This window comes from Chenopodium album, chromosome 8 (assembly GCF_948465745.1).
Source record: "Chenopodium album chromosome 8, dcCheAlbu1.1, whole genome shotgun sequence".
NCBI lineage: Eukaryota > Viridiplantae > Streptophyta > Magnoliopsida > Caryophyllales > Amaranthaceae > Chenopodium > Chenopodium album.
The window spans coordinates 38,717,014-38,740,841 of record NC_137841.1 but is presented as its reverse complement, the minus strand read 5'-3'; the positions used below and the strand labels follow the sequence as shown (position 1 = coordinate 38,740,841).

Sequence of the window (23,828 nt, the reverse complement as noted above, 5' to 3'; positions counted from 1 at the left end):
TCAATCATCAATGCATCAATTAACCAGATTGTAAAGGGCTCTCGCTACGTATTACAATCACACAATTAATTTATCGGTATTAAACCTCATCTCTCGAATCTTGACTTAACCATTTATAAATTAACTTGCCTATTGAAACTAGACCTAAACATTAATTCTCATCTCTCGATTCTTGAATCAATATTGTCAAACTCATGCATAAAAGATAGGCCTAATCTAGTCACAGAGCATTAATCCAATCAATAGGAAATTAATCTAGCATTGATAATCAACAACAATAAATTACCCCTTTATATTATTTATGGATCCCCACAAACCCTAGAAATTAAACTACTCACACATATTAAAAACTAAACTAATCAAAGTAATAAAATAAATCATGATGAAAGGAATAAAATAAATAAGATCAAAGGAAGAGAAATCGTTACCAAAATAATCTGGAATTAATGAAACAATTAAGAACAAAAGTTTAGAGAGAGATTAAGAGAGAGAAAACTAAGTAGAGAGAGAAAGTCTAAGAGAGGGAGATAGATTAAGAGAAGAAGAAGAGAGCTCCTCGCTTAAGCCTCCTAAAAACGTACTTAAACAAAACTAAAAACTACTCCTAATTAGAAACTAATTGCTCGTCAAAAGACCTTTCCATAAACACGCGCCCGATCGGGCTAGAGGCCGCCCGATCGGACCCGCCTTTTTCCTCGCACAGGTCTTCTCACAGCACCGCCTGATCGTGCTAAGCCTCGCACGATCGGGCGCGCCTGGCTTGCTGCGCATCTTGCCCTTGCGTGCATCCGCCCGATCGGGTCTATGCTTGCCCGATCGGGCCCGGTCTTCTCCGTCGAGGCTTGGACTTCGATTGGGCTAGATTTCTCGGCCCAATCCATATTTCCTCTCGGGTCTCGAATACATGGCCCAAATGCCTCGTGATCCAAATCACCGAGCCCTTAGTCACCGGCTCGATGGCTCTAGCCGGCCTTGGGCTCCAAAAATGGTCGTGTTCTTCTAGCTTCCGTAGTTGATCCAATAAGGCCCGGGAAAATGCTCCAAGAGTGCAATTTCCTGTAAAATATAACTAAAACTACGAAAACACTAGAACACACAATTTAGTAATAAAAGTGGCCCGAAAGAGCCAAAAACACTACTAATAATGACCACGGGACGGGGGTAAAACACTATATAAAATAGACATATCAGGCTCCCTACTTTCCTTGTCCCTAATCGTATATGTCAATTTCCACTTCCTATGAGTGCCAAGCATATTTACAACATGCTTTTAACGTAGGCGCATTTCGAACGACGCCTACAGGTACAATTCGAGATTAAACCCCAATTTATCACGATGATAGAAAGGAAGCAATTCAATGGAGCTAAGGGTGAAGACCCAAATCTTTATATTGCAGACTACTGTTAGTATTGTAATACCATCAGGCAAGCTGGGGTCACTTAGGAGCAAATCAGGGAGATTCTCTTTCCTTTCTCTTTATGAGGAAAAGCCAAATTATGGTATAATGGATTGAATAGAACTGCACTTGGTATAACTGACTGGGAGACTCTTGTTTTAAATTTTTATAATAAATACTATCCTGCAGAGACAACAGCTGTACTAAGGAGCGCTATTCAGAACTTTGCCCAAGAGGCCGATGAAACTCTATATGAGGCTTGGGAAAGGTTCTAGGATCTACAGAGAGAATGCCCCCACCATAATCTGGCACAATGGCAGTTGATCCAAGCCTTTTACAATGGGATAGGAAACTCATCTAGAATAATATTGGATTCTGCAGCTAGTGGGAGGTTTATGAACCTTAATTTTGATGATGCAGGTCAAGTTATTGAAGATATGGCAATACATAATTCCCAATATGGGAATCCCAGAGGCTTTGCTAATAAAGGGAAATATAGTATCCTTTTTACAAGCTCAATTAACCTCTATTTACCAGAAATTAGATAATCTTAGTACTGTAAATGTAGCTAATGTTTCTGCAATTAATAATAATGCTAATGAGACTTTCTGTGAAAATTGTGGAATTGTAGGTCATTTGGAGCAAGATTGCAGGAGTTCCGTGGAGCAAGTCAATGCCTTTCAAGCTTATAGGCAGAATGACCCATACTCCAACACCTACAATCCTGGGTTTCGGAATCATCCATATCTTTCCTACCGGAGCACCAATGTTCAAAATCCGCCACCTCCACAACAATCACAGGCGCCACAACAACCACAGCAGAAATATTACCACCCTAAGGCTGGCCAGAAGAGCCAACCACAACAACCCTCCTCATCTTCCGACCCTACTTTAACAGAATTTAAAACGATGCTGGCTAGTATGCAGAAGCACATGGAGAGTAGAGATTTCCAAATTGATTCGATCATAGCACATAATAAAATTGTAGATAATCAAATTGCGCAGATTTCTGCTACTCTACAAGCCCGTCAACAGGGAGCCCTGCCAGCACAGCCAACCAGGCCTACATATCAAGCTTTTGCAATTACTCTAAGGAGTAGTTCACACTATGAAGGGCCCCTATGCCCAGAGATGATGAACCTATTTTAATGAATAATGCTAATCTTGATTCCATTAAACCTGACAATGTAGCTAATAAGCCTGTAGGGCTAAAGAGTAGCACTAATATTTCTGTTAATACATTGCAGGGTACCACTCCAGGGAAGGTAGCAGCTCCAAATAAGAGTTGTAATGCTCCAAAGCCAGTTATCAAACTTCCATTCCCCAATCGTCACTTGAAAACAAATTTGGATAAGCAGTTTGGTAAGTTTCTGGAGATGGTTAAAGATTTGCAGGTAATAGTTCCCTTCACTGAATTAATTACACAAATTCCTGCATATGCAAAATTCATGAAGGAAATATTGACTAGAAAAAGGTCTATTAGTGAGGTAGAGACAGTCGCTTTCACTGCAGAATGTAGTGCCGTACTTCAAAATAAATCTCCACCTAAACTGAAAGATCCGGGTAGTTTTTCTATCCCTTGTCATATTGGTAATCTAATGATTGATAATGCAATATGTGATTTGGGTGCTAGCGTTAGTGTCATGCCATTGTTTGTGTGTTCCAAGCTAAATATGGATAATTTAAAAGCTACTAATATTACTCTACAAATGGCCGACCGTTCTTTTAAATACCCCTTAGGTGTTTTAGAGGATGTTCCTGTTGATTTTGTTGTTCTTGATGTGGCTGAGGATATGCAAACGCCAATTATTAGGGTAGACCATTCCTTAACACTGCAGGAGCAATTATAGATGTGAAATGTGGCAAATTGACGCTATTAGTAGGGGACGATAAAATTACTTTTAATCTGAATAATACCCCTAAAAGCCCCATGACAGAGGAGAAGTGTTTTAGTGTTAATGTGATTCATAATTATTCTAACAAGCCCCAAGCTCTTGTAAAAGATCCCTTAGAGGCTGTATCTTGTGTTACATCTTCTAAAGATGAAATAGACAAATGGCAAAAGGAAGTTGATGCAACAAAAAGATCCCTCTACACTTTCGGTCTTGGCTTTGAAGATGAGAAGGTGGAAATAAACAAGCTAGCTGTGGAAATTGAGCCCATAGTAAGTGTTTCGCCAGATCGAGTTGCAATTGCTCAATCTAGTGATAATTTGAAGCAACCATCGATCAAAAAGGGGTCTCTAGTGTCACTACTACAAATTCCTTACTATTCCTACACTTTTTTTCCGACACTTAATGAACTGTCGCTGTTGTTATTTTTTTCCCTTATAATTTCGACGCTTTATAACATCGCTAAATTATCCCACTAAATCATGCCAAACATAAAAAGCGGGCTCTAAATTTTTGTTTAGCGCCTCTCCAATTTTACCAAAAAATAGGGCACCATACATATCTATCTATTAAAAAAGTGAAAAAAAAATAAAAAAAGAAAATCAACCTAAGCTATAGCGTGGAAGTTATAGGGTTCTATTCTAAAGTGTAAACAGTAAGCCATTGAAACAAAAATTCTCAAAATTCTTGTGCACTCAAAATTCTCAAATACCTAGCTATTGAAGATTGATTCATGGTTAATTGGTGATTTCTTTGGCGGAAATTCAAGAATCAATTGTAGATTAAGAGGTAAGAACTCTAATTTCTTTTGTTTTCGTCTTATTAATTGATCATTTTTCTGGGCTCCAATTTGTTGTAATCCTTTTGAAATTGTTCGTTGTTTGATGTGACTTTGATTTTTCTTTGTATTTTCTACCTGCAATTCATGTGTTTTTCTTGACTACAATTGCTACAATAACTCTCTATTTTTATTATTTTTGTGGGATTTTCTCTAATGTAATTGGGGCTTTCCTTCTGTTCGGGGTTTTGTTTGGAATTTCAAGATCTTCTGGGTTTTTGTTAGGAACTTTCTTATATCTTCATCATCCTACTTAGATAAAAGTAAAATAATCTATTGATATTAATTTTCTGTCTAAGATCAGAATTTCCTTTGATTAAAATTTGAAACTTTGGTACTATGTTTATTATAATAGTGAATTGAGATTGTGACCCACTAGTGCTGTAATATAGTTTTAATATTTACACATGCAACTTCAAATATGAGTTTTTAGGTATTAAAATTACTTCTACGTTATTAGTGATGTGCTGTGTGAAGTATAACAGTCAATAGATGATTGGGATTAAGCAAAGGATAGTTACGACTTGCTTTTTAATGGAATTTTCTAATATACACAAATCAACTAGTTGTCTTAGCTTAGTTTAATCCCTAAATTACGTAGAAGGTCTGCTCCTATAAGTTTTCTTTATGATAAAAGCATAGTGTTCTTGGTCCTACACTATTTAGTTAAAGAGTCTTAAGTGTCTTCCTTGGATATAATTGACTTCTTTGAATTTTTATATCTAAAAATTGATTCTTTAAGGTGAAACATGACTGCATATATACTAATTGACACAAAGAATGAAAAAGACAAAAAAATAAAAAAGGCTTTGTCATAACATTACAAATTTGAGTTAAGGATGTTCCTAATTATAATTCTTAGACTATTATTGTATATCACCATATGGTATAGATAATTAAGTTGAGGAAACTATTGCAAAGTTGAGTCACATGATAACATTCAGTTATAAGTTAACTGTTGGCTTGATCGAGGTTAGATAGGTCGTTGGTTCTACTAACCCTAATCAAATTAACAATTTATAATGCCTAAACTTACACTAAACTAGTTAGTGGCAAGTAAAGGGTCGAACCACTAAGGAAGCTCACTCGTCCAACATCAATATCACTAATGCAAGAGTCAAGAGGGGAAATGTTTTTGTTGATATATTGGATAAAAAGCACTAAAACTATGAATAAGCAAAGATAAAGACGAATAAAATCAAGAAAGAACAACGCTAGGGATACGGGGGTGTCAAACATGATTAGAAAAAAAGGGGAATAATCGTAGTTATCATGAAGAACATGCCAAAGAACACAAGATCCTACCTAAACAATTCATTTTCATGCAATAGTCTAGGCAAATCAATGAAAGAGGTCTATGCTAATTAGGATCATTCTCATGCATCCCATTAGGCACAAGCTAACCAAAGAATAAAGGGGCACAATACATGGAACTCCATTTTTAACAACTCATTCTCATGCAATCATTAAAATAGAGGTGATCTAAATCTAGTTCAAATCATTTTCATGCATTTAAACTAGAAGGCAATCAAATAAAGTGCTACAATAATCTCAAGTCAATAAAAATCATATCTTTCATCAATTTAAGGTATGTAATCAATCCACTATCATCATTCATCCAACATTCAACACATATTTTCCACCCCCTTCCCCTAGCTAAAAGATTAGCCTAGAGAAAGGAGATTAAACATAATAGCAAAACCAAAAATATATTCAAGAAACACAAAACAAAACATGATTAAAAACAATGAAAACAATAATAACTAGATGAACTAAAAAGACTAACAAAAATAAGCAACAATAAAGCAAATAAATAAAGCTAAAGGAAAGGATTAGAGATTACTAGAGAGAGGATTAATGAAAGATGAAAACTTGAAGGAATTGCTTGATTGGAAATTAAACTTGACCAAAATTGATTACTTGGAAGAAAATTGAGCAATAATCAACTTTATCTCTCTAAAAACTATCTAATCTAACCCTAAGAGAGAGAATCTCTCCTAAACTAACTAAGAAAATAGCATAATGGCCTCCCCTCTAATTACCCCCAAAAATGGGTATTTATACAAAGCTCATAAAACTAAGAAAAATAAAAGAAATAAAAGAATGAGAAAATTAAGGAAAAACAAAAGAAAAAATAAAATAGAAAGGAAATAAGAAAAGGAAAAGGAAAATATAAAAAGAATTAAGAAAATAAAATAAAATAAAAGAAAAAGAAATTAAAATAAACCCACAAATCCCCCAAATTCCCTCAGCCACGATTTCCACTTCTCTTTCATTTGGCTGCTCTGATTTGCATCACCTTCATCACCATCACCACGCATCCCCTCATCTTCACCGTTCATCATCATCATCTTCATCAAGCATCATTAAAACACGGCCGTTGGATTTCATTAAAATCACGTGCAAAGCTCGTGATGTGGTTCAAATTGAACCCCGATCTACGCGCCCGCGAAGACACCGCGCAGAGGTCGCACAAATGCTACTGTATCATTCTGATTTTGGACTCCATTTGCGCGCCTTCTGACAGTGCTGCGCGGCCGCGAGTAGCTCCTATTGAATTGGGGCTAAATTTGGGTAATTAATTACCAATTGCGAGGCTGCAAATTCCGATTGATGCGAGGTGAGAACAGGGTGTGTGCGCGGCGGTGGCTGGTGCTGCTGGTTGTTGTTGTTGGGTTGCGCGTTGGTGGTACGCGTGGTGGTTTCGGTGCGATTGGAGGTGGTTTGGTGGTGGCTGGTGCTGCGAATTATTGCGGTTTGGTGATGTTGGGTGGTTAGTGGTGAGCTGCGAATTGTTGTTGTTGGGGTTGTGAGGTTGTGTTGAGAAGGCAGGGAGCAGGGGAAGTGATGTTGTGTGTGTTGTTTGGGGTGGTGTATGATAGGAGATGGGTGTGGTGTAGGTTAAGAGGGCAGCAGCAGGTTGGCTTGTGCATTATGCCTCGAACCTTGGACTTTGAACTCAAACATGACCTTGAAACCCGGAACACCTACAACCAAAAACACGAGGGTGAATTGGAAAATAAAATAAAATAAATAAAATAAAGTAAAATAAAGTAAAATAAAATAAGATAAATAAAGTAAAATAAAGTAAAATAAAATAAAATGCTAAAACTAAAGAAATAATAAAATAAAATACGAAACTAAAATAAATAAGAAAATGAGATAAAAAGAGAAATTATTAAAAATAAAAACTAACGACTTAAACTACAAACATTAAAAGAAAGAAAAATAAAATAAAACACGAAAATAAACTAAAAACTATAGAAAATTACAAAAATACTCAAAATAAAGATAAAAGACGAGAATAATAAAATAATAGAAATAAAGGATATAAAAGGTGAAATTATTGGAAAATAAGCCGGAATACGACTCAATAAACACCCTAAAAGTGACATAAAAGTCACTTATCATGGCTTTATGAACAAAAGTCTCATAGACAAGACCTTCAACTTTTTTTAAGTTGGATGAGTTATTGTTATTCTTACCTGACAGAGGGCGATTGCAATTTCTGGTCCAATGACCCGTATACCTTAACATAGTATATACCTTAATAATTTTTCTAGATATAGTTAATAGTGAAATAACATCTTATTTCTTTTTACCATTGTAAGAGCTTAGAGTATCTATGAGATTTATATTCATATTGCTTCTATATGACCTTGTTAGGTTATACTGTTATAAATCAAAGTTAGATGCCTTTCATTGTGGCTTCGAGTCTTTTTTTTATAGTATACTTCAATGCTTACTTTTTTTAAAAAAAAAAAAAAAAATTGTTTGTAAGGATAATCTTATTTGCAAAGCATGGATATCGATACAAGTTGGATTGAACTACCCAATAACCATCCAACTTATATTAGTGGAACTATCAAATTCATTAAGTTGGCTAAAGAAGGGCTTGTAGATGGAAAAGCTCTCTGCCCTTGTAAGAAATGTAGGGTGGATGAGTGGTTGACAATACCAGAAATAGAGGAGCATATTTTGTTTCAAGGTTTTGACAAGCGATACAAGAAATAGATTTTTCATGGAAGAGGACCAGTCCTTGAGCGCATGTTTAGTGATCAGCATGGTTCAATTGGGGATATTGCTGGAAGCACTAGTCAACGGGCTCAACATAGGGTTATAGGTCGAGATGATATGAGAGGCTTATTAGGATATGCTTTTGGTGTTAATATGTCCAATGTGAATGAGCTTGAACCTGTATATCCACATCATGTTGGATCTAGTGATCAAAGTGAGCCTAACTTTTTTTGCCATTCCTCAATTAATGAGCCTACTCCATCCGCAACGCAAGTGATGAATGAAAAAGAAAAAGCTAACTTTGAGAGACTATTAGAAGCTTCAAATAAGGAATTATATGATGGATGTAAGACATTCTCTAAACTTTCATTTCTTGTGCGAATGTTCCACATAAAGTGTATGCATCACTTATCTGCTGAGTCCTTTACAATGATTCTTGAACTCCTAATTGAAGCATTTCCTCAAATTATGGAGTTCCCATCTTCATTTTATGAGTCCAAGAGAATGATTAATACCTTGGGTCTTGGGTATGAAAAAATTGATGCTTGCCCTAATAATTGCATTCTCTATCGAGGTGAACATTCGGACAAGGATGAATGTGATGTATGCCATGCTTCGAGATGGAAAACAACTAAGTCTAAAGAAGGTAGTACAAGTGGGGAAAATAAAGATGTAAAGAAAGATGAACCTGCGAAGGTATTTCGATATTTCCCTTTAATCCCAAGGTTAAAAAGACTTTTTATGTCTTCTAGGACAGCAGAAGATATGATATGGCATGAGAAGGATAGCGATAAACAAGAAGGTATATTGAGGCATCCTGCTGATGCTTCAGCATGGAAAGATTTTGATGATAAATATCGTGATTTTTCTTCTGATCCCCGAAGTGGGAGACTAGGGCTTGCTAGTGATGGTTTTAATCCTTATATCTTAATGAATACCACGCATAGTACATGGCCAGTGGTGTTAATGATTTATAATCTCCCACCATGGTTATGTATGAAACGTTCTTCATTTATTCTTTCCTCTATAATTCCTGGAAAATCAAGTCCCGGAATTGACATTAATATCTATTGCAACCTTTAGTGGATGAGTTAAAGTTATTATGGGAGGGAGTAGATGCATTTGATGCTTACAAAAAACAATATTTTAAACTGCGTGCTGCTCTAATGTGGACAATCAACTATTTTCCAGCTTATCCAATGTTATCAGGGTGGAGTACGAAAGGCTATCATGCATGCCCTTCTTGTACCCATGAAAATTCTGCTGTAAAGTTGGCAGGTAAAATGTGTTACAAAGGGTTTCGAAAGTGGTCGTCCATTGATCACTCGTATCGATTGCAAGCCCATTTGTTTGATGGGACACAAGAGTATGGTCTTGCTCCAAGCCGTCACTCAGGGACTGATGTTCAAACTCATCAACAAGAAGGGGTTGCATATACATATGGGAAAGGGAAAAAACCTTCTAAAAAAAAGAGAGCAAGACAAGATGATGATGATGATGACGAAGAAAATTATGATTCTGATGTTTTGTGGACCAAAAAGAGCAAATTTTTTTATTTGCCTTATAGGGAGCATAATCCTCTTCGTCATAGTTTAGATGTTATGCACATTGAAAAAAATGTGTTACAATTTCTTAGTCACTTTACTAGATGTAGATAAGAAATCCAGGGATGATGAAAAAGTTAGAAAGGCAATGAAAGAAAAAGGAATAAAGCCACATCTTTGGATTAATACTAGTCCAAACGGGCAATCAATTATGCCTCCTGCTTCTTATTCTATGTCAAAAGAGGATAAACTACGATTCTTAATGGTATTCCAGAAATTAGGAGTTCCGGATGGATATTGTTCTAACCTCTCAAGATGCGTGAATATGAAACAAAAAAAGTTTCAGAATCTTAAGAGTCATGACAACCATGTCATTATGAAAGACCTTTTGCCTGTAGCTCTACAAGCTTCAAGAACTACAGAAATTGTTGATTTGGTGTCAGAGTTGTCATCCTTTTTCAAAATTGTGTGCTCTACCACCCTTGATGTGAAAGTGTTGGATGAGATACAAACCAAAATTGTTTTAACTCTTTGTAAGATGGAGATAGATTTTGTACCGACATTTTTTACAATCATGGTTCATTTGGTCATTCATTTAGTGGAGGAAGCCAAACTTGGTGGACCAGTCCATTATAGGTGGATGTATCCTATTGAAAGGTTAGCATTTAAAATTAAATATTTAATCTATCAAATATTTTTATGTATTAAATATTTATATTTATTTTCTTTGAACTGTATTTGGTAGGTACTTGGCCCATTTGAAATCATTTGTGAGTAACAAAGCGCAACCAGAAGGGTCAATTGCAGAAGGATACCATTTAGAATAGATGATTAACTTTTGTTCAAGATACTTAGAAGAAATTGAGACCTTATTTTATAGGCTGAAGAGAAATGACAATCATATTCTGGATACAAGTGCTTATTTATTTAATTCTGGTGGTCGATTCATTGGGGCGAAGAAAATTGCTCGTTTAGATACTAAAAGTCTAGAGCAAGCACATCGCTACGTTTTACTTCATTTTGATGAGATGGCTGAATTTCGTGAGTAAGTATTAAGTTAAGTTCCTTAATATATTTTTCTGTCTTTTATTTGTATGGTTGTTGTTTCTATAATTCAAGTGTTTTGATATTTTACAGTGAGTTCTTACGCCAGAAGCGACGTGAGAATCGATTTAGAGGAGTACGAAGTGACACAATAATAGAGTATGATTGGATTATAAAAGATTTCTGATTGGCTTAGAGCCCAGATTGTTATATATAGACTTCTGTTAAAATGAGACATTATTCATTAATTTTTTTTGCTTACTTTATTAGTTATTTTGTCATTTCAGGTACATAACATAGATAGCAGTAGTGAGCAAGGGAAGCTAAGGAAAGCTTTAGCAAGTGGTTTATATGATCGTACTACAGAGTAAAAAGGCTTTGTAATCAATGGCTACAAGTTTCTGACTGTAGACCATGAACTCTACCGCAGGACACAAAATTCAGGAGTTATGGTCGAGGCAGATGGCTAGTTTTACTATGGAAAAGTCAGGAAAATATATGAATTAAGTTATTATGGGACTTATAAGGTTGTGGTGTTTCGGTGTGATTGGGAAGACATTAGTAAGGGACTGAAGAAATATAAGAATGGGGGTATTTCTATCAACTTTTCAAAGTTGATGCATAGTGGACGATTAATGAAAGATGATCCTTTTAATTTTTCATCTCAAGCGAAACAGGTTTTTTATGTTGAAGATGAGATAGAAAAAGGGTGGTTACATGTTATAGAATCTAAGCTTAGGGATTTTTTTGAAATGGGAGATGAATAATTGATGTGTAACTACTGTTTCCATTTTGAATGTTGGTATTACATGCATGAACTGAAATTTCAGATTTAATTTACCATTTTATTTTGAGTTTTGTTTATTATTAGACAAGTTTATTTTCTATATGTAGCTTGAAACTTTTTTTTTTTCATGAAAATTAACAAGTTTATGTGTAGCAGCTGAATATGTTTCGTAGCAAAAGAATCAGGAGCAATTATGGTAATGATCAAGGTCAGAGAACCGGTCAAGGAGCAGGCCAGGGAACAGGCCAGAGAACAGGTCAGGGAACAGGTCAGGGAACAGGTCAAGGAGCAAGTCAGGGAACAAGTCAAGGAACAGGTCAGGGAACAAATCAAGGAACAGGTCAGGGAACAAGTGTTGCTTATACAGTCACTTCTGATGAGCTTAATAATTCCAATGCATCTCAAATGAATTTTGGTGAAAACTCTTCCAATGACAATGGGAATTAATTGAAGCGTGTAGAAATGGTGGATGTTCAAGAAGGAATGCCAAGAGAAAGAAGCGCTCCATTCTTGTAAATGGGAACTCTTCTACTGACGAAGCCCAAGATTGGAGTGATGATGTTAACTTTGATGAAAGAGAGGATGTTCGTGCTATTGGTAAGATACCTTACACGAGTATTTGTTTTCAGACACATCATGATTTTTTTTAAAAAATAATACATGTACTTCTCCCCTTTTCTTATTCAATTTAGTTCTGGAAATGACCGTATGTGATATCTTTGCTCTGTATGTGTAACATGTAGTTCTTTATTCTGAACTGTGGTGGTGTTTGTGTTGTATATTGTTGTAATATAAGAAGTATTTCAAGGCTATATTCTAAAATAAGAAGATCGAAAAGATGATCTCGTGACAATGAAAGAGTACGGTGTGTCGTGATGCAAATCACTGACTTGAAAACGAAATTCCGGCGCAACCAGGGTGCAATATTGTATTCGCCGGCACGTTCCCTAAGGTTAACACACCACTTCCACACAAAGACACTTTTGGGTGGAAGGTTGGAGCCAAGTAACTTATGCCCAATATAGAGTATGTGTTTAAGCAAGCTTGTGTTTGATATGTATTTCTTGTGTATGTCAAAATCAGAAAACATCCTCCTATTTATAAAGATGAATAAAGAAGATGAAAGATCATGGAGGAATCTGTAATGAACCAAAAAGAGAAATCAGAAATATTATGGTGATTAAAAACACCATAATCAACCTCTTAAATGGGGGGTTACAAGAAATCAAACAAGAAGAGGAATCCAAGGGAACCGTTGGAGTTCAACGGACAAACACGCGCCCGATCGGGCTAAGCTCGCTCGATCGGGCGGATCGGACACTCCTTTTTTCCAGATGTCTTCTCAAGCCCGGTCGGGCGGGGCTCGCCCGATCAGGCGCCAGGTCGGGCGCCCGATCGGGCGGAGCTTGCCTGATCGGGCGGCGGAACTCTAGAATTTTACGACTCTTCTCGCGCCTGATCGGGCGGGTCTCGCTCGGTCGGGCGCCCGATCGGGCGCTTGATCGGGCGCCCATATCTGACCCTTTGAATTTCCTTTCTTTATTTCCAACAATCCCCCACTAAAGGAAGGGAAGAAAAGCCAACAAAAGATGAGGATAAGCAACATATTGGGCATAAGAGGAGATCAATACATAACACTTAGATATTACATAAGTAATTTGAAATCTAGTGCTTAGTGAAATGAGACAGTGAATTACAAGTATAAGGGTGGACAAACCTTGAAACCCTTAGACTCTTGATCAAAGAGTGGACTAGCCTTGAAACTCCAAGATTTAATTCAAGACCCCCACATCACATACCTTTCTCCAAAAATTTACTTGAACTCCGCGAAGAGATATGCTCTTTTATAGCCAAGCATATTCACCTTAGGTCTAGTGGAAGCTCTAGGAAATCCGCCCAAATTTTCCATAGAAGATGGCTAGTCTTCACAACCACACAGGTGAATCACAAGCACTTCTCAAAAGTACTTAGTCAACGGGGTTAAAACATGTTCATAAGAACTCAACAAATGCTGCATTATAGCCATTTACCCCCACATGACCATGGATTCATTAAGAGCTTAACGCTCAACCTCACAATAAGCATAAACAACGGTGATCCAAAGTTTTAGTGCATCCACCCAAACAATTGGATTCATTAAGAGTCAAAGGACTCAACCTCAAACGGTGGATCAATCAAGTGCGTCTCAAATAGTACCAACCAAAAATGGTCTATTGATCCATTAAGAACTCAAAAGAGTCCGCCCTCAAACAAGAATTACAACACATGTCATAGGGATAGGAAAGTAATGCTTTTCCACATGGACTTAAGGCCTATCCCCCTCGACATTTCCACAAATTATCAAAGATTGTGTTACATGTCCCAAATTTCCTTACCATAGTGCAAAATTATTTTGCTAGAATATTTTTTCCAATGAGGAAAACTAGCATGTTTTCAACATCAACTTAATTTGCACAAATGGTTAGAAAAATATATCACTTAGTTTTTCACCATTAGATGAATAAGTAATAAGACAACGAACCCAAGACTTGAAATTTCAAAACCTTAATCAATTCCAATCCTTGAAAATAACATAGCCGCATTTGTGAACTTTCTTCATCAACCATCAATCACCAACACTTGCCTTCCGAAAGATGAAGTAAATTTAAACAATGTTAGTCATTCATTATTAGGTTTGTAAAATATTGCACTTCAACTATTTCACAAATATATGCTATGTTAAAATAAAATGCAATGCATGTCACTGTCACATTGCTAAATGTATTAGCATACTCCACTCAAGACATACTTTAAGACCTCTTTAAAGTACATACACATAATTCATGCTAAAACATACTCCACTCAAATGATAACATGAACAACAAATATCATATCATTGCATAAATCTTTCCAATCACAAAACATGTATGATACTTTGAAAAAAACCAAATCTCATAATGATCATTATTATTCTGAAAATAATAAAACATATTGTCATAATCCAAATCGTGAAAATTGCTCAACAAAATTGGAAAGATAAGAATTTCAAGAAAGTTGTTAACTACAAATCACATGTGATTCTCGACACCACCACATTTCTCACATTGTAGAAATAGCACAAAAATATATATTACCTTGAAGCAAGTAGTGAGAAACAAACTTAATCACAAGTATTAGATTCTCACAAGGTACTAACCACACTCTTGTACCACTCCCTAGGTAATAATCTCAAGTCAGCTCATACTTGAACTTATAACTCACACTTGAACTTCAATTCACATTTCTTATCTTCAACATGGAGCTCACCAACCAACCCACTTAAGTCATCACTCAGAAGGCTTAACAAACCACTAGAGGGCAACTTATCATCAAGGACTAAAGATCCGAAATAATTAAGTCATCCAAGTAAGACCTACATCGTTCCATTAAGACAAGAAAGACAAAGTCACCTTTACTCACAAAAATAGCATTGATAAATACTTTATAAATACTTTATTCAAACAACTTATTTATATATGTATTATTCTTATATGCTTGAGTTGTAGATTCTGAAGGAAATGTGCAGTTATGGAGTGGTTCTATACAGCCACATGATGTGTGGTTTCTTGAAAAAGGAGTCAGTTTTGAAGTTACATTCAACGGATTTTGCCAACCAATTAGAAAGGGCGGATCAATTCTTGTGAAATTCATTTCAAGTATCGTTAAGAAAGATGATATTTGTCCTATAAGAGATGTAAATTGGCGAAATGTGAATAAAACAATACTAGGTGATATTGTTAATTTGATTCGTGTAAGTGGTTTTAATTATATTTTTCATTCAGTTGATTCCTTGACGTATACATATATTTTATAATATTATTATATCCAAAAAATATATGAATTTTTTAGGAAAAATTCATCATTCCAGATGGTAAAATATATGATGATGCAATGCTTAAGCACGTGGGTAAGCATCGTAGGCAGTGGAAGTTTGAGCTCAAAGCTAAATATTTCAATCCCACAGTACGAACTAGAACACAAATTGAAAATGATAGGCCAGGAGGAATTGTTCGTGAAAATTGGCTTCCGTTGGTTGAATATTGGTTTTCAAATAAGAGCAAGGTACTCTGTTACAATCTCTGTTTTACATTTTGCTTTCCGATTTAAAGTCATTTTGTTAATTAATTGAATGGTTGTTGATTTAATGACATGAACTTACTTTTGTTATGATAATGTTAGAATTATTCTGAAATCGGAAGAGAAGCACGTGCTTCTTTGGGACATCTACATACTAATGGTGCTACGAGCTTTGCTAATTCAAGAGACGAATTTGTATGACCGATGCATTTGCTGACACTTTATTCATAAATATTAATCTGTTTTTGTGATTTTAAAATATATTAATTGAATGATGAATTCGCTTATGAAGGATATTGAGCATGGAAGAGAGCCCGGTGCTTATGAGTTTTTTGATAAAACTCATCAACCAAAGAATGGATGCTATCCTAACAACACAAATACTGGAGAATTCATTGTATTATTTCCTAACTTATTTCATATTTTATTTTAATTACCTTCTAACCTTGTTATTATACACTTTACATGTGTGTGACTATATACTTCCATGCAGGAGATGGCAAAAAAAAAAAAGGATTGATTCAAGTGCTGCAAATTCATCAACTCCGAAGCCTCAAGAAGTGATAGAGAACAAAGTCTTCAATGATTTGATGTACGATAAGGATAAAAAAAACCAAAGACCATTGGGTTATGGATTTGGGGTGAACCATAATGACGTGTTTGGAGTTCATGCACTATTGCGAAAAAAGGGGCACTTCTTATAACAGTAGCAATGACCAGATTATGAAAGCTGATTTTGCAAGGTATAAGAGGCATACCACAAACCTCTTAATGAGTCTGACAACACAGATAACTAACGTGTTGGATGCAGTGCGAAGCGGTAATGTCTCTAATGAAATGTTAGATGCTACTTCGACAGCATTACGCTCCATACATGCTCAGGTCAGCATCCCTTTTTGTAAAAATATGTAACATTTTTTTGTTTATAAATTATATATATACAGTGGTAACCTTTGACTGGTTCTGGTAGCCTTTGGGAATCTGTTCTCTCGATTGTTCAGTTTATTTATCTATGTTATGTAGTAGTATCCTAAGTACTATCCTAAAAACTAATGTTCTCTATTTTGCTTTTTCTTGGACTGATGTTGGAGCTAGCAGATTAGTGGAGCTAATCTGGGATTTTGGCTCTTTTGGTTGTACTGCTATTATTATTAATTAATTATTTTCCTTGGTTTCTAAAAATAATAGTGGTAACTTATAAGGTGTACATGGATTAAAGTGCACCTTTAAAATAGTAAGCTGTAGGTTTATTTGTTATGGAATAGGAATCTCATATTTACTTTTTGTATTATATGGCTCAAATAAATTGCACAACATATTAATTGATGTCTTTTTTTCACAGAATATGGAAGAATCAAATGGAGCTGATGATGAAGATGAAGACGAGGATGAAGATGACTTGGATCTTTCTACTTGATTGGGCATGGAAAAATAGCACACATATTTTTCTCATTAAATATGGGAAACAATACAACATACATTATGGAATAGGAATCTGTTTTTTTTTTGTTGACCATTGTTACAAATGGAGATCGTTAGTGAACTTAATTTCTTGTTTAGAATTTTAGCATTGTCGGGAATTATGATTATGTTATTTTGATGATGAACGAATTTTAAGTTTATGTATGGATTGTCGGAGATTGTGGTTTTGTTATTTATAGAATGAGATGTGTAGTATTACTTTTCTTTTTGTTTAACTTTTACTTATTTATTATATTATGTGAGTGCAAATAGAATTTATTTTTGACAACTAGTAGGATACATATGGTCCTATAAATTATTTCATATAAGGCGACGCTTGAAAGAGTTGAAATAGATATAAGATATGAGAAAATCTCGACACCTTGATGCGCCCATTAATTCCTGTAAAAAATCACCAAAATTAATCTCGACGCTTTTTAGTGTCTAAATACTTCCCGCTTTTTTCAAAAAACAGGTATTTCCGACACTTTAGAATGTCAAAAGTGTAAGGCGGGAAAAAAAATAAATTTATTCCTCTAAAAAATAGTGACACTTTAAAGTGTCGGAATGTGAAGTATAGATGCTTTAAAACGTCGATATTATTGACAAAACGAAGTGTCGGGAATTTCCGACATGCGAAATTCCGACACTTTACAAAGTGTCTGTAGTTACTTTACCGACACTTTGAAGCGTTGAGAAAACACGGAAAATGTGTAGAAAAGGCTAGGGTATTCTAGTAGTGTGTGTAGTAGTAAAGAACCCCTAGTTCAAATCAAGGAGGATCCACCAGATAAGGTGAATTGGCGTCCCACAGGGTATGTTAGGAAGTCGCGTCATGGTCTAAACACTGCTAGACCGGGTGAGAAACCACCGGACCAAGCGGTAGGCCAAGGGTCCTAGTTTTAATACTTGGTAAGAGGGTCATGCGGGACCTAGATAAACCAGCGCTTTGCGGGAGGCAACCCGTATTTTCTTGCTTTCTAGACTAGTTTTTCTTTCTTTTTCTTGTGAAAGGAGAGAGGAGGGAGTTTATTGAGTTTTTGTACAGGTTTTAAAGAAAAGAGTTGGTTAAAATTTGAAGAAAAGAGGAAAAAAAAACCCCTGTACTAATGTTGTCTCAGGCCCGACCGGGTGAAGCACCGCCCGATCGGGCGCGAGACTAAGGGTTCAAATTCAAGAATTTTCTCCCGACCGGGCGAAGGGCGTCCGATTGGGTGCGATAATTGACGAAATACGGAGATTTTAATCGCCCGATCAGGCGAAGCGCGCCCGACCAGGCTCGAGAGTCGAAGAAAAATCGAGCGGATTTTCGCTTGACCGGGCGAATAGCGCCCGACCGGGTGCAAGAGGAGTTTAATTTCTAGAATCAGATCGCCCGACCAGGCGACAGCCCGCCCGACCGGGCGTGGATACCTCCACCCGTATCTTCTTCTTCTTCCTTCTTTCTTTTCTCATTTCTTCCTCTTTCTACCATTTTTTCTCTCTCTAAAACCTTAAACTCTCGAACTTCTCTCTAAGATCTCGTCTCCATTCCTCATCCAAATTCAATAATTTTTACATATTTATAACCCCCTCTTCATTCTCTACATTCCCATACCAAAATCCCCAAATTCTGTTCAGAAAAAGAAAAAAAATCTTACCCATTTTTGAAATATGGCATCAAAGAGGTCGATGATAATTCTAGGGAGGAGTTCTAGCTCAAGTCAACAATTCGATCCGGAATTGCAACTTTCGCAATGGCCAACCATCCGAATTTCTACCCCGGAGAAAAGAGAACGACTTGAACAACTCTACGGGCGTGAGGTAATCCTTCACGGTGGTTACATCGTCCTACTCTTGAATCCTATGGCTTATATGGTTATGTGAAACGTTTTTTGAACGATATAGGGATGAGAAAATTCGTAGATATGCATTACCCTACTTATCGTGAATTAACATGTGAATTCATTTCTTCTTTGTCTGTTGCAAATAGCAAAAATGGTCCAAAATTAATGTTTAGGTTAAATAATAGAAATATTGTTTTAACCTTTGTTGATTTTTGTAAGATTTTTTATTTAAATTCTGAATCACCTAACCAATGAAATGAAAATTATAAAATGGAAGATATTTATCATGTTTTGACTGGTTTACCGACGCCTAACGCCCAACATGCTAGTGCCAGACCCATCTATCACCCTGTACCTAAAATCTGGCAAAGATTTGCAGGTGTTTGTTTTTTGGGTAGGAATGAGCCGCACAATGCCCAAACCAATGAATTAGCTGTAATTGGACACTATTTGTTTGAGTACGGTAAGCTAAACATTGCTAGATACATCATCTTCCACCTCAGTTTACATGCCTCGTCTAGTGACCATGCTAGTACCCCAATTCGTCTAGGAGGCCTCATCACCAGGATAGTAGTTAAGAAGGCCGGGTTTGTAGAAAGTGGACCTCACGGGTTCACTAACTGTGGACAAGACACCTAAATGACTGCTAGGTACCTAGAGGACTTGGGTTGGGTATGTTTGGATAGCCAGAGTGTCCCCCATTGGTGCATTAGGACAGGGTCGGAGCAACCATTACCTATCTTTCCCCTGCCTAATCCCGAGTTGACCGCTTTTCCCCCTGGGCAAGAGTCTTACACATATGACCTATTAGTTGCCCACGCTAGGGGGCAAGCTCCACCAGTTCCACGACCCCAGCCTGAGCCCGAGGTAGTGCTTTCACCACCTCGCATATCTCATGCATCACCACCTCTTCCCCATAGCGACTCTGAGACATTTTGGGATCTTTAGAGTATAGGTCAGGCTATAGGGAGCATAGAGTATTCACATAGCGACCTTAGGAGGATGGTAGGCTCCCTTGACCAGCGATTAAGGTACCTTGAGAGGAACCAGGGTAGAGCCTTGTATCCTATGTATGATGATTATGCTCGTCGGGGCATATTCTCGACGTTGCTATTTACCCTGATTGGTTTTAGCCCCCACCCCAGGGATATGATAGAGATCCCACTGCTCGTGGTATTTATACTAACTATTCATCTTTCCATGGGTACGGCCAGGACATACCTTTTGGGGGACCAGCTGGGGGGGTTTTCAGCCTAACTATTTTGGCGGTAGCTCTTCTAGTGCAGGTGGTGCAGGTGGTAACGGTGGAGGATTCGGCTCCATGGATGAGGAGGATGAGGATAGCCAGCTGAGCTAGTTTCCGAGCCAATGAGAACATTGTCTGATTCTGGCTTGGGGGAGATTTTTGGATTTGGTATCTTTCTTTTTCCCTTTTCTTTTGTTTTTGGTGTGTTTTCTTAGATTAGATTTATTGTTTTCTAGAATAGTTTTATTGCTTTCTTATATGAAAAATACAAAAAAATTGAAAAATAAAAAAAAAATCCAAAAATACGTTCCAATTAATTGTAAATCATGCTTCCCTGTGCCCCATACCTGGAAAATATTGTTTTGATTCTTGGTATATGACGATAAGCATTGTGGATTTGTTGATCATGATTTGAAGTTTGATTGCTTAGATGCCCTAGCATGCGTCAATTTTGCCCAACTGCTTGTGAATACAGTGCTTGACTAGTTGATTTGGTTAGTAATTGTGTGATAGTTCCTGGTATGTCAATGAATTCGAGTATTGGTTTGCAACTATGAGTAATGTTTGTATGACTCATGCACATTGAGGAGGACGAAGACATTCATTCTTCTAGGTAGCCTTTAGATGATTTAGATACATTTGTTCCCTTCTTGCTACCCATGTTGTTGCCTTGACCTTTTGTTGTTTATTAGCCACATTACAAGCCTATTTTCCCCCATTGGTTACTAGTCCCAAGCTTGGCTTGGGGGAGCTATTAGTGAGTGAGGTGAGGGAGTTTATAGTGTGCTTATTATTTGCACAATTTGGGTGGGTTTTGAGAAGTTATTATGTTCTTGATCATAGTTTATTTTTGATGAGTTTGAAAGTTGAATTTTCTTGAAAAAATAAAGTATGATGTTATGAAAAAAAAAGAGAAGTTCAAGAAAAAAAAAGTGAAAAAAAAAAGTGAACTTCAGTAGAAAAAAAAAAGTTTAATGTTCAAGTGTTCTAAGTGAAGGTTGATCAAAAGAAAGAAAAAAAAATTGAGTTTCAATGAGAAAAATCAAGTTTGAGGAGTTCAAAGTTTGTTATTCGCTTAAGTGTTACATTATTATATTTTTGTGAGTGAATGTGTAAGTGTTGGGATTGTTGTTATGTATGGGATTGTTTGGTGAACATTTGTGGAGTTAAGTTATGATTGGAGATGATTGGGTCATTGTTTATTTTTGACCTTAGGTTTTATTAGGATTTGATCCCTTAAGCATGGCTTTACTCTCATATTTTCCTAAATATTTCCTACTCTTTACCCTCGCCTTACATTACAAGCTTTAAAGACCTTCCGACCTTTGTGCATAGAGTTGTATGGATGTGAAAGTGTTGTTTATCAATGCAAGTTATGAATTGACATATTCCGAGTCGACTATTAGGTTGAGTGTATGTCTTTTTAAACACACGAGAGTTGTGAGTTTAGGAGGGCATTGTTCACATTAAAGGGGTTGGTTGGAGAGCGATCGAATACATATTTTACTCACCACATAAATGAGAGTTGAGTGTGTGAGCACTAGTCTTGAATTCTATACATATTTTACTCACCACATAAATGAGAGTTGAGTGTGTGAGCACTAGTCTTGAATTCTATATGCTCTCATATTGAATTGATGAATCGAGCAGATGTTAATTTGATATTAAAGGCTATTTTGAATAGGAACTTAGATCTAATAAATTGTAAGAGCCTGTTAGATCCATGTTGATTAATAAATTGCGAGAGCCTGTTAATCATGTTATTTATGCAATGTTAATTATTGGTTGTTATGTTTTATCCCGAAATATTAATTATTGGTGAACCTGTGACCCTAGGCCTTTTATTATTGATTTCTTCCTACTCTTAATCTTCGTAGTTAACTCCCTTTTATTAACAACAATTTGGTTACTTGATAATCTAGATTATAATAATTAATTAGGAATAAAAGACTAATTTCACTGTGGATTCGACCCTACTTCCCTATCTATTATTAGTTAGTGGTTTTAGGAATTACTTTTGATTAGGTGATACGACTTTAGCCTGCCACTATACCGTTAACATGCCCTTTCCACTAACATATAATATAACAACGCTATATTGCACGTGAATAACATTCTGTGGCAACACATAGCCTCGACACCACTGACGGAGAACACAATCAATAACCTACAACGCATTACCCTATAACCTTGAGATATGATAAAAGAACCACACTTTTGAATTTTGTGTAAATTTAGTTGGTTGTCTACTGATGAGTGTCATTTATGGCACTCATAGGGTAGTCTTTTAGGATGATTTCATCCCTTTTTCATGCTTTCTTATCTTATTTTTGGTCCTTTTTCCTTTAGTTCCTCTCTTTCCTTCTTTCTTTGTGTTTTTCGTGTCTTCTTTGTGTTTTCCTTTTATTTGGCCCTTTTTCCCTTTTATTCCTTTCCTTCGTTTGCTCTTGTAGGTACCTATGAGTTGTCTTTGCAAAGGGATCAAGATGAGCTATATTGATTAAGCAAGGAGGAAGCAAGAGGGCTTGTAGAGGGCTTGGAGAGGGCATCAGCCTTTGCCAGGTTGCCGCGGGCGCGAGATATGTTGTACCAAATTAGCCAAAAAGGAAATCTCCGCGGTTAGGCCGCGGGCTCCCCGCGGGCGCGGGTAGACTGGAGAGAGCGCTCCAGATAAGAGAGACCGCGGGCCTCTGATTACTCTTCGGGAGAAGGGGATTCGCCGCGCCCTTGCCGCGGGCGCGGGCTAGAATATCTGCGGGCGCGGGTGTTGCCCAGATAGCCCGCGGAGTTTGTTATGGGTTCCGTACCCATTTCCCCGCGGGCGCGGGATTTCTTAGAGAGGGCGCGGGGATCATGTTTTCCTTCTTTGCTTATAAATACAATTGTAATTCCTTTTTAAAACTAACTTTTAGATAATTTTCATTAGTTTAGTTTTAGAGAGAGAAGTTAGAGAGAAGTTCTTGGACTTGGATTGGTATTTCAACATTTGTTCAATTGTGTTTGGATTTCTTCATCTTCAATCATTAATATTAGTGAGAATCTCTTCTTTTAGCTCATCTCTTTACCAGTGTATCGGTGACAAATGAGTTTGGTAGCTTCTTATGCTTGAAGGAATCCACCGGATGACGTATGTTGAAATGCTTTCCATGCTTGAGGAAAGCCGACAGATGAGTTTGGTAGCTTTCTAAGCCTGAAGAAATCTACCAGATGACACTTTCCATGCTTGAGGAAAGTTGACGTATGAATTTGATGTCATTCTATGCTTGAAGAATTCCACCGATAATGCCTTCCATGCTTGAGGAAAGCCGACTACTTGGCGGTTTTCTATACTTGAAGAAAAATCCACCGATAACGCTTTCCATGCTTGAGGAAAGCCGACTTGGCGGTTTTCTATACTTGAAGAAAAATCCACCGATAACGCTTTCCATGCTTGAGGAAAGCCGACTTGGCGATTTTCTATGCTTGAAGAAATCCACCGAATAATACTTTCCATGCTTGAGGAAAGTCGACAGATGATGAGATTGCAAGTCTCTGTGTATCGAGAACCTTGCGCCGTGAAATGATGGTGGTTCGATTGTCCCCGAACGTGGGCTGTAGATGGTTCTCTTGTCCCCGGACGTGGGCTGTAAATGGTCCGCTTGTCCCCGGACGTAGGCTGTAGTTGGTTCGCTTGTCCCCGAA

The 23,828-nt window shown here is 36.9% G+C and overlaps 1 protein-coding gene, 1 long non-coding RNA gene and 1 other non-coding gene across 3 annotated transcripts; 2 read left to right on the top strand and 1 right to left on the bottom strand.

Annotated features, from left to right (window-relative positions):
• Positions 1 to 1,597: 1,597 nt before the first annotated feature.
• Positions 1,598 to 1,704, bottom strand: LOC145557087 (small nucleolar RNA R71). The gene has a single exon (XR_014092162.1). It is a non-coding gene; the product is annotated as a small nucleolar RNA R71 (small nucleolar RNA).
• A 2,044-nt stretch (positions 1,705 to 3,748) lies between these two features.
• Positions 3,749 to 11,607, top strand: LOC145556039 (uncharacterized). Its single transcript, XR_014091690.1, has 5 exons — positions 3,749 to 4,078; positions 10,288 to 10,345; positions 10,434 to 10,733; positions 10,826 to 10,891; positions 11,020 to 11,607. It is a non-coding gene; the product is annotated as an uncharacterized LOC145556039 (long non-coding RNA).
• Positions 11,608 to 16,121: 4,514 nt separating this feature from the next.
• LOC145556038 (uncharacterized) lies at positions 16,122 to 17,296 on the top strand. The gene is made up of 2 exons (XM_081617722.1): positions 16,122 to 16,496; positions 16,957 to 17,296. Exons 1-2 carry the CDS (start codon positions 16,266 to 16,268, stop codon positions 17,029 to 17,031), a joined length of 306 nt encoding a protein of 101 aa, XP_081473848.1. The 5' UTR covers positions 16,122 to 16,265; the 3' UTR covers positions 17,032 to 17,296.
• The last annotated feature ends 6,532 nt before the right edge of the window (positions 17,297 to 23,828 follow it).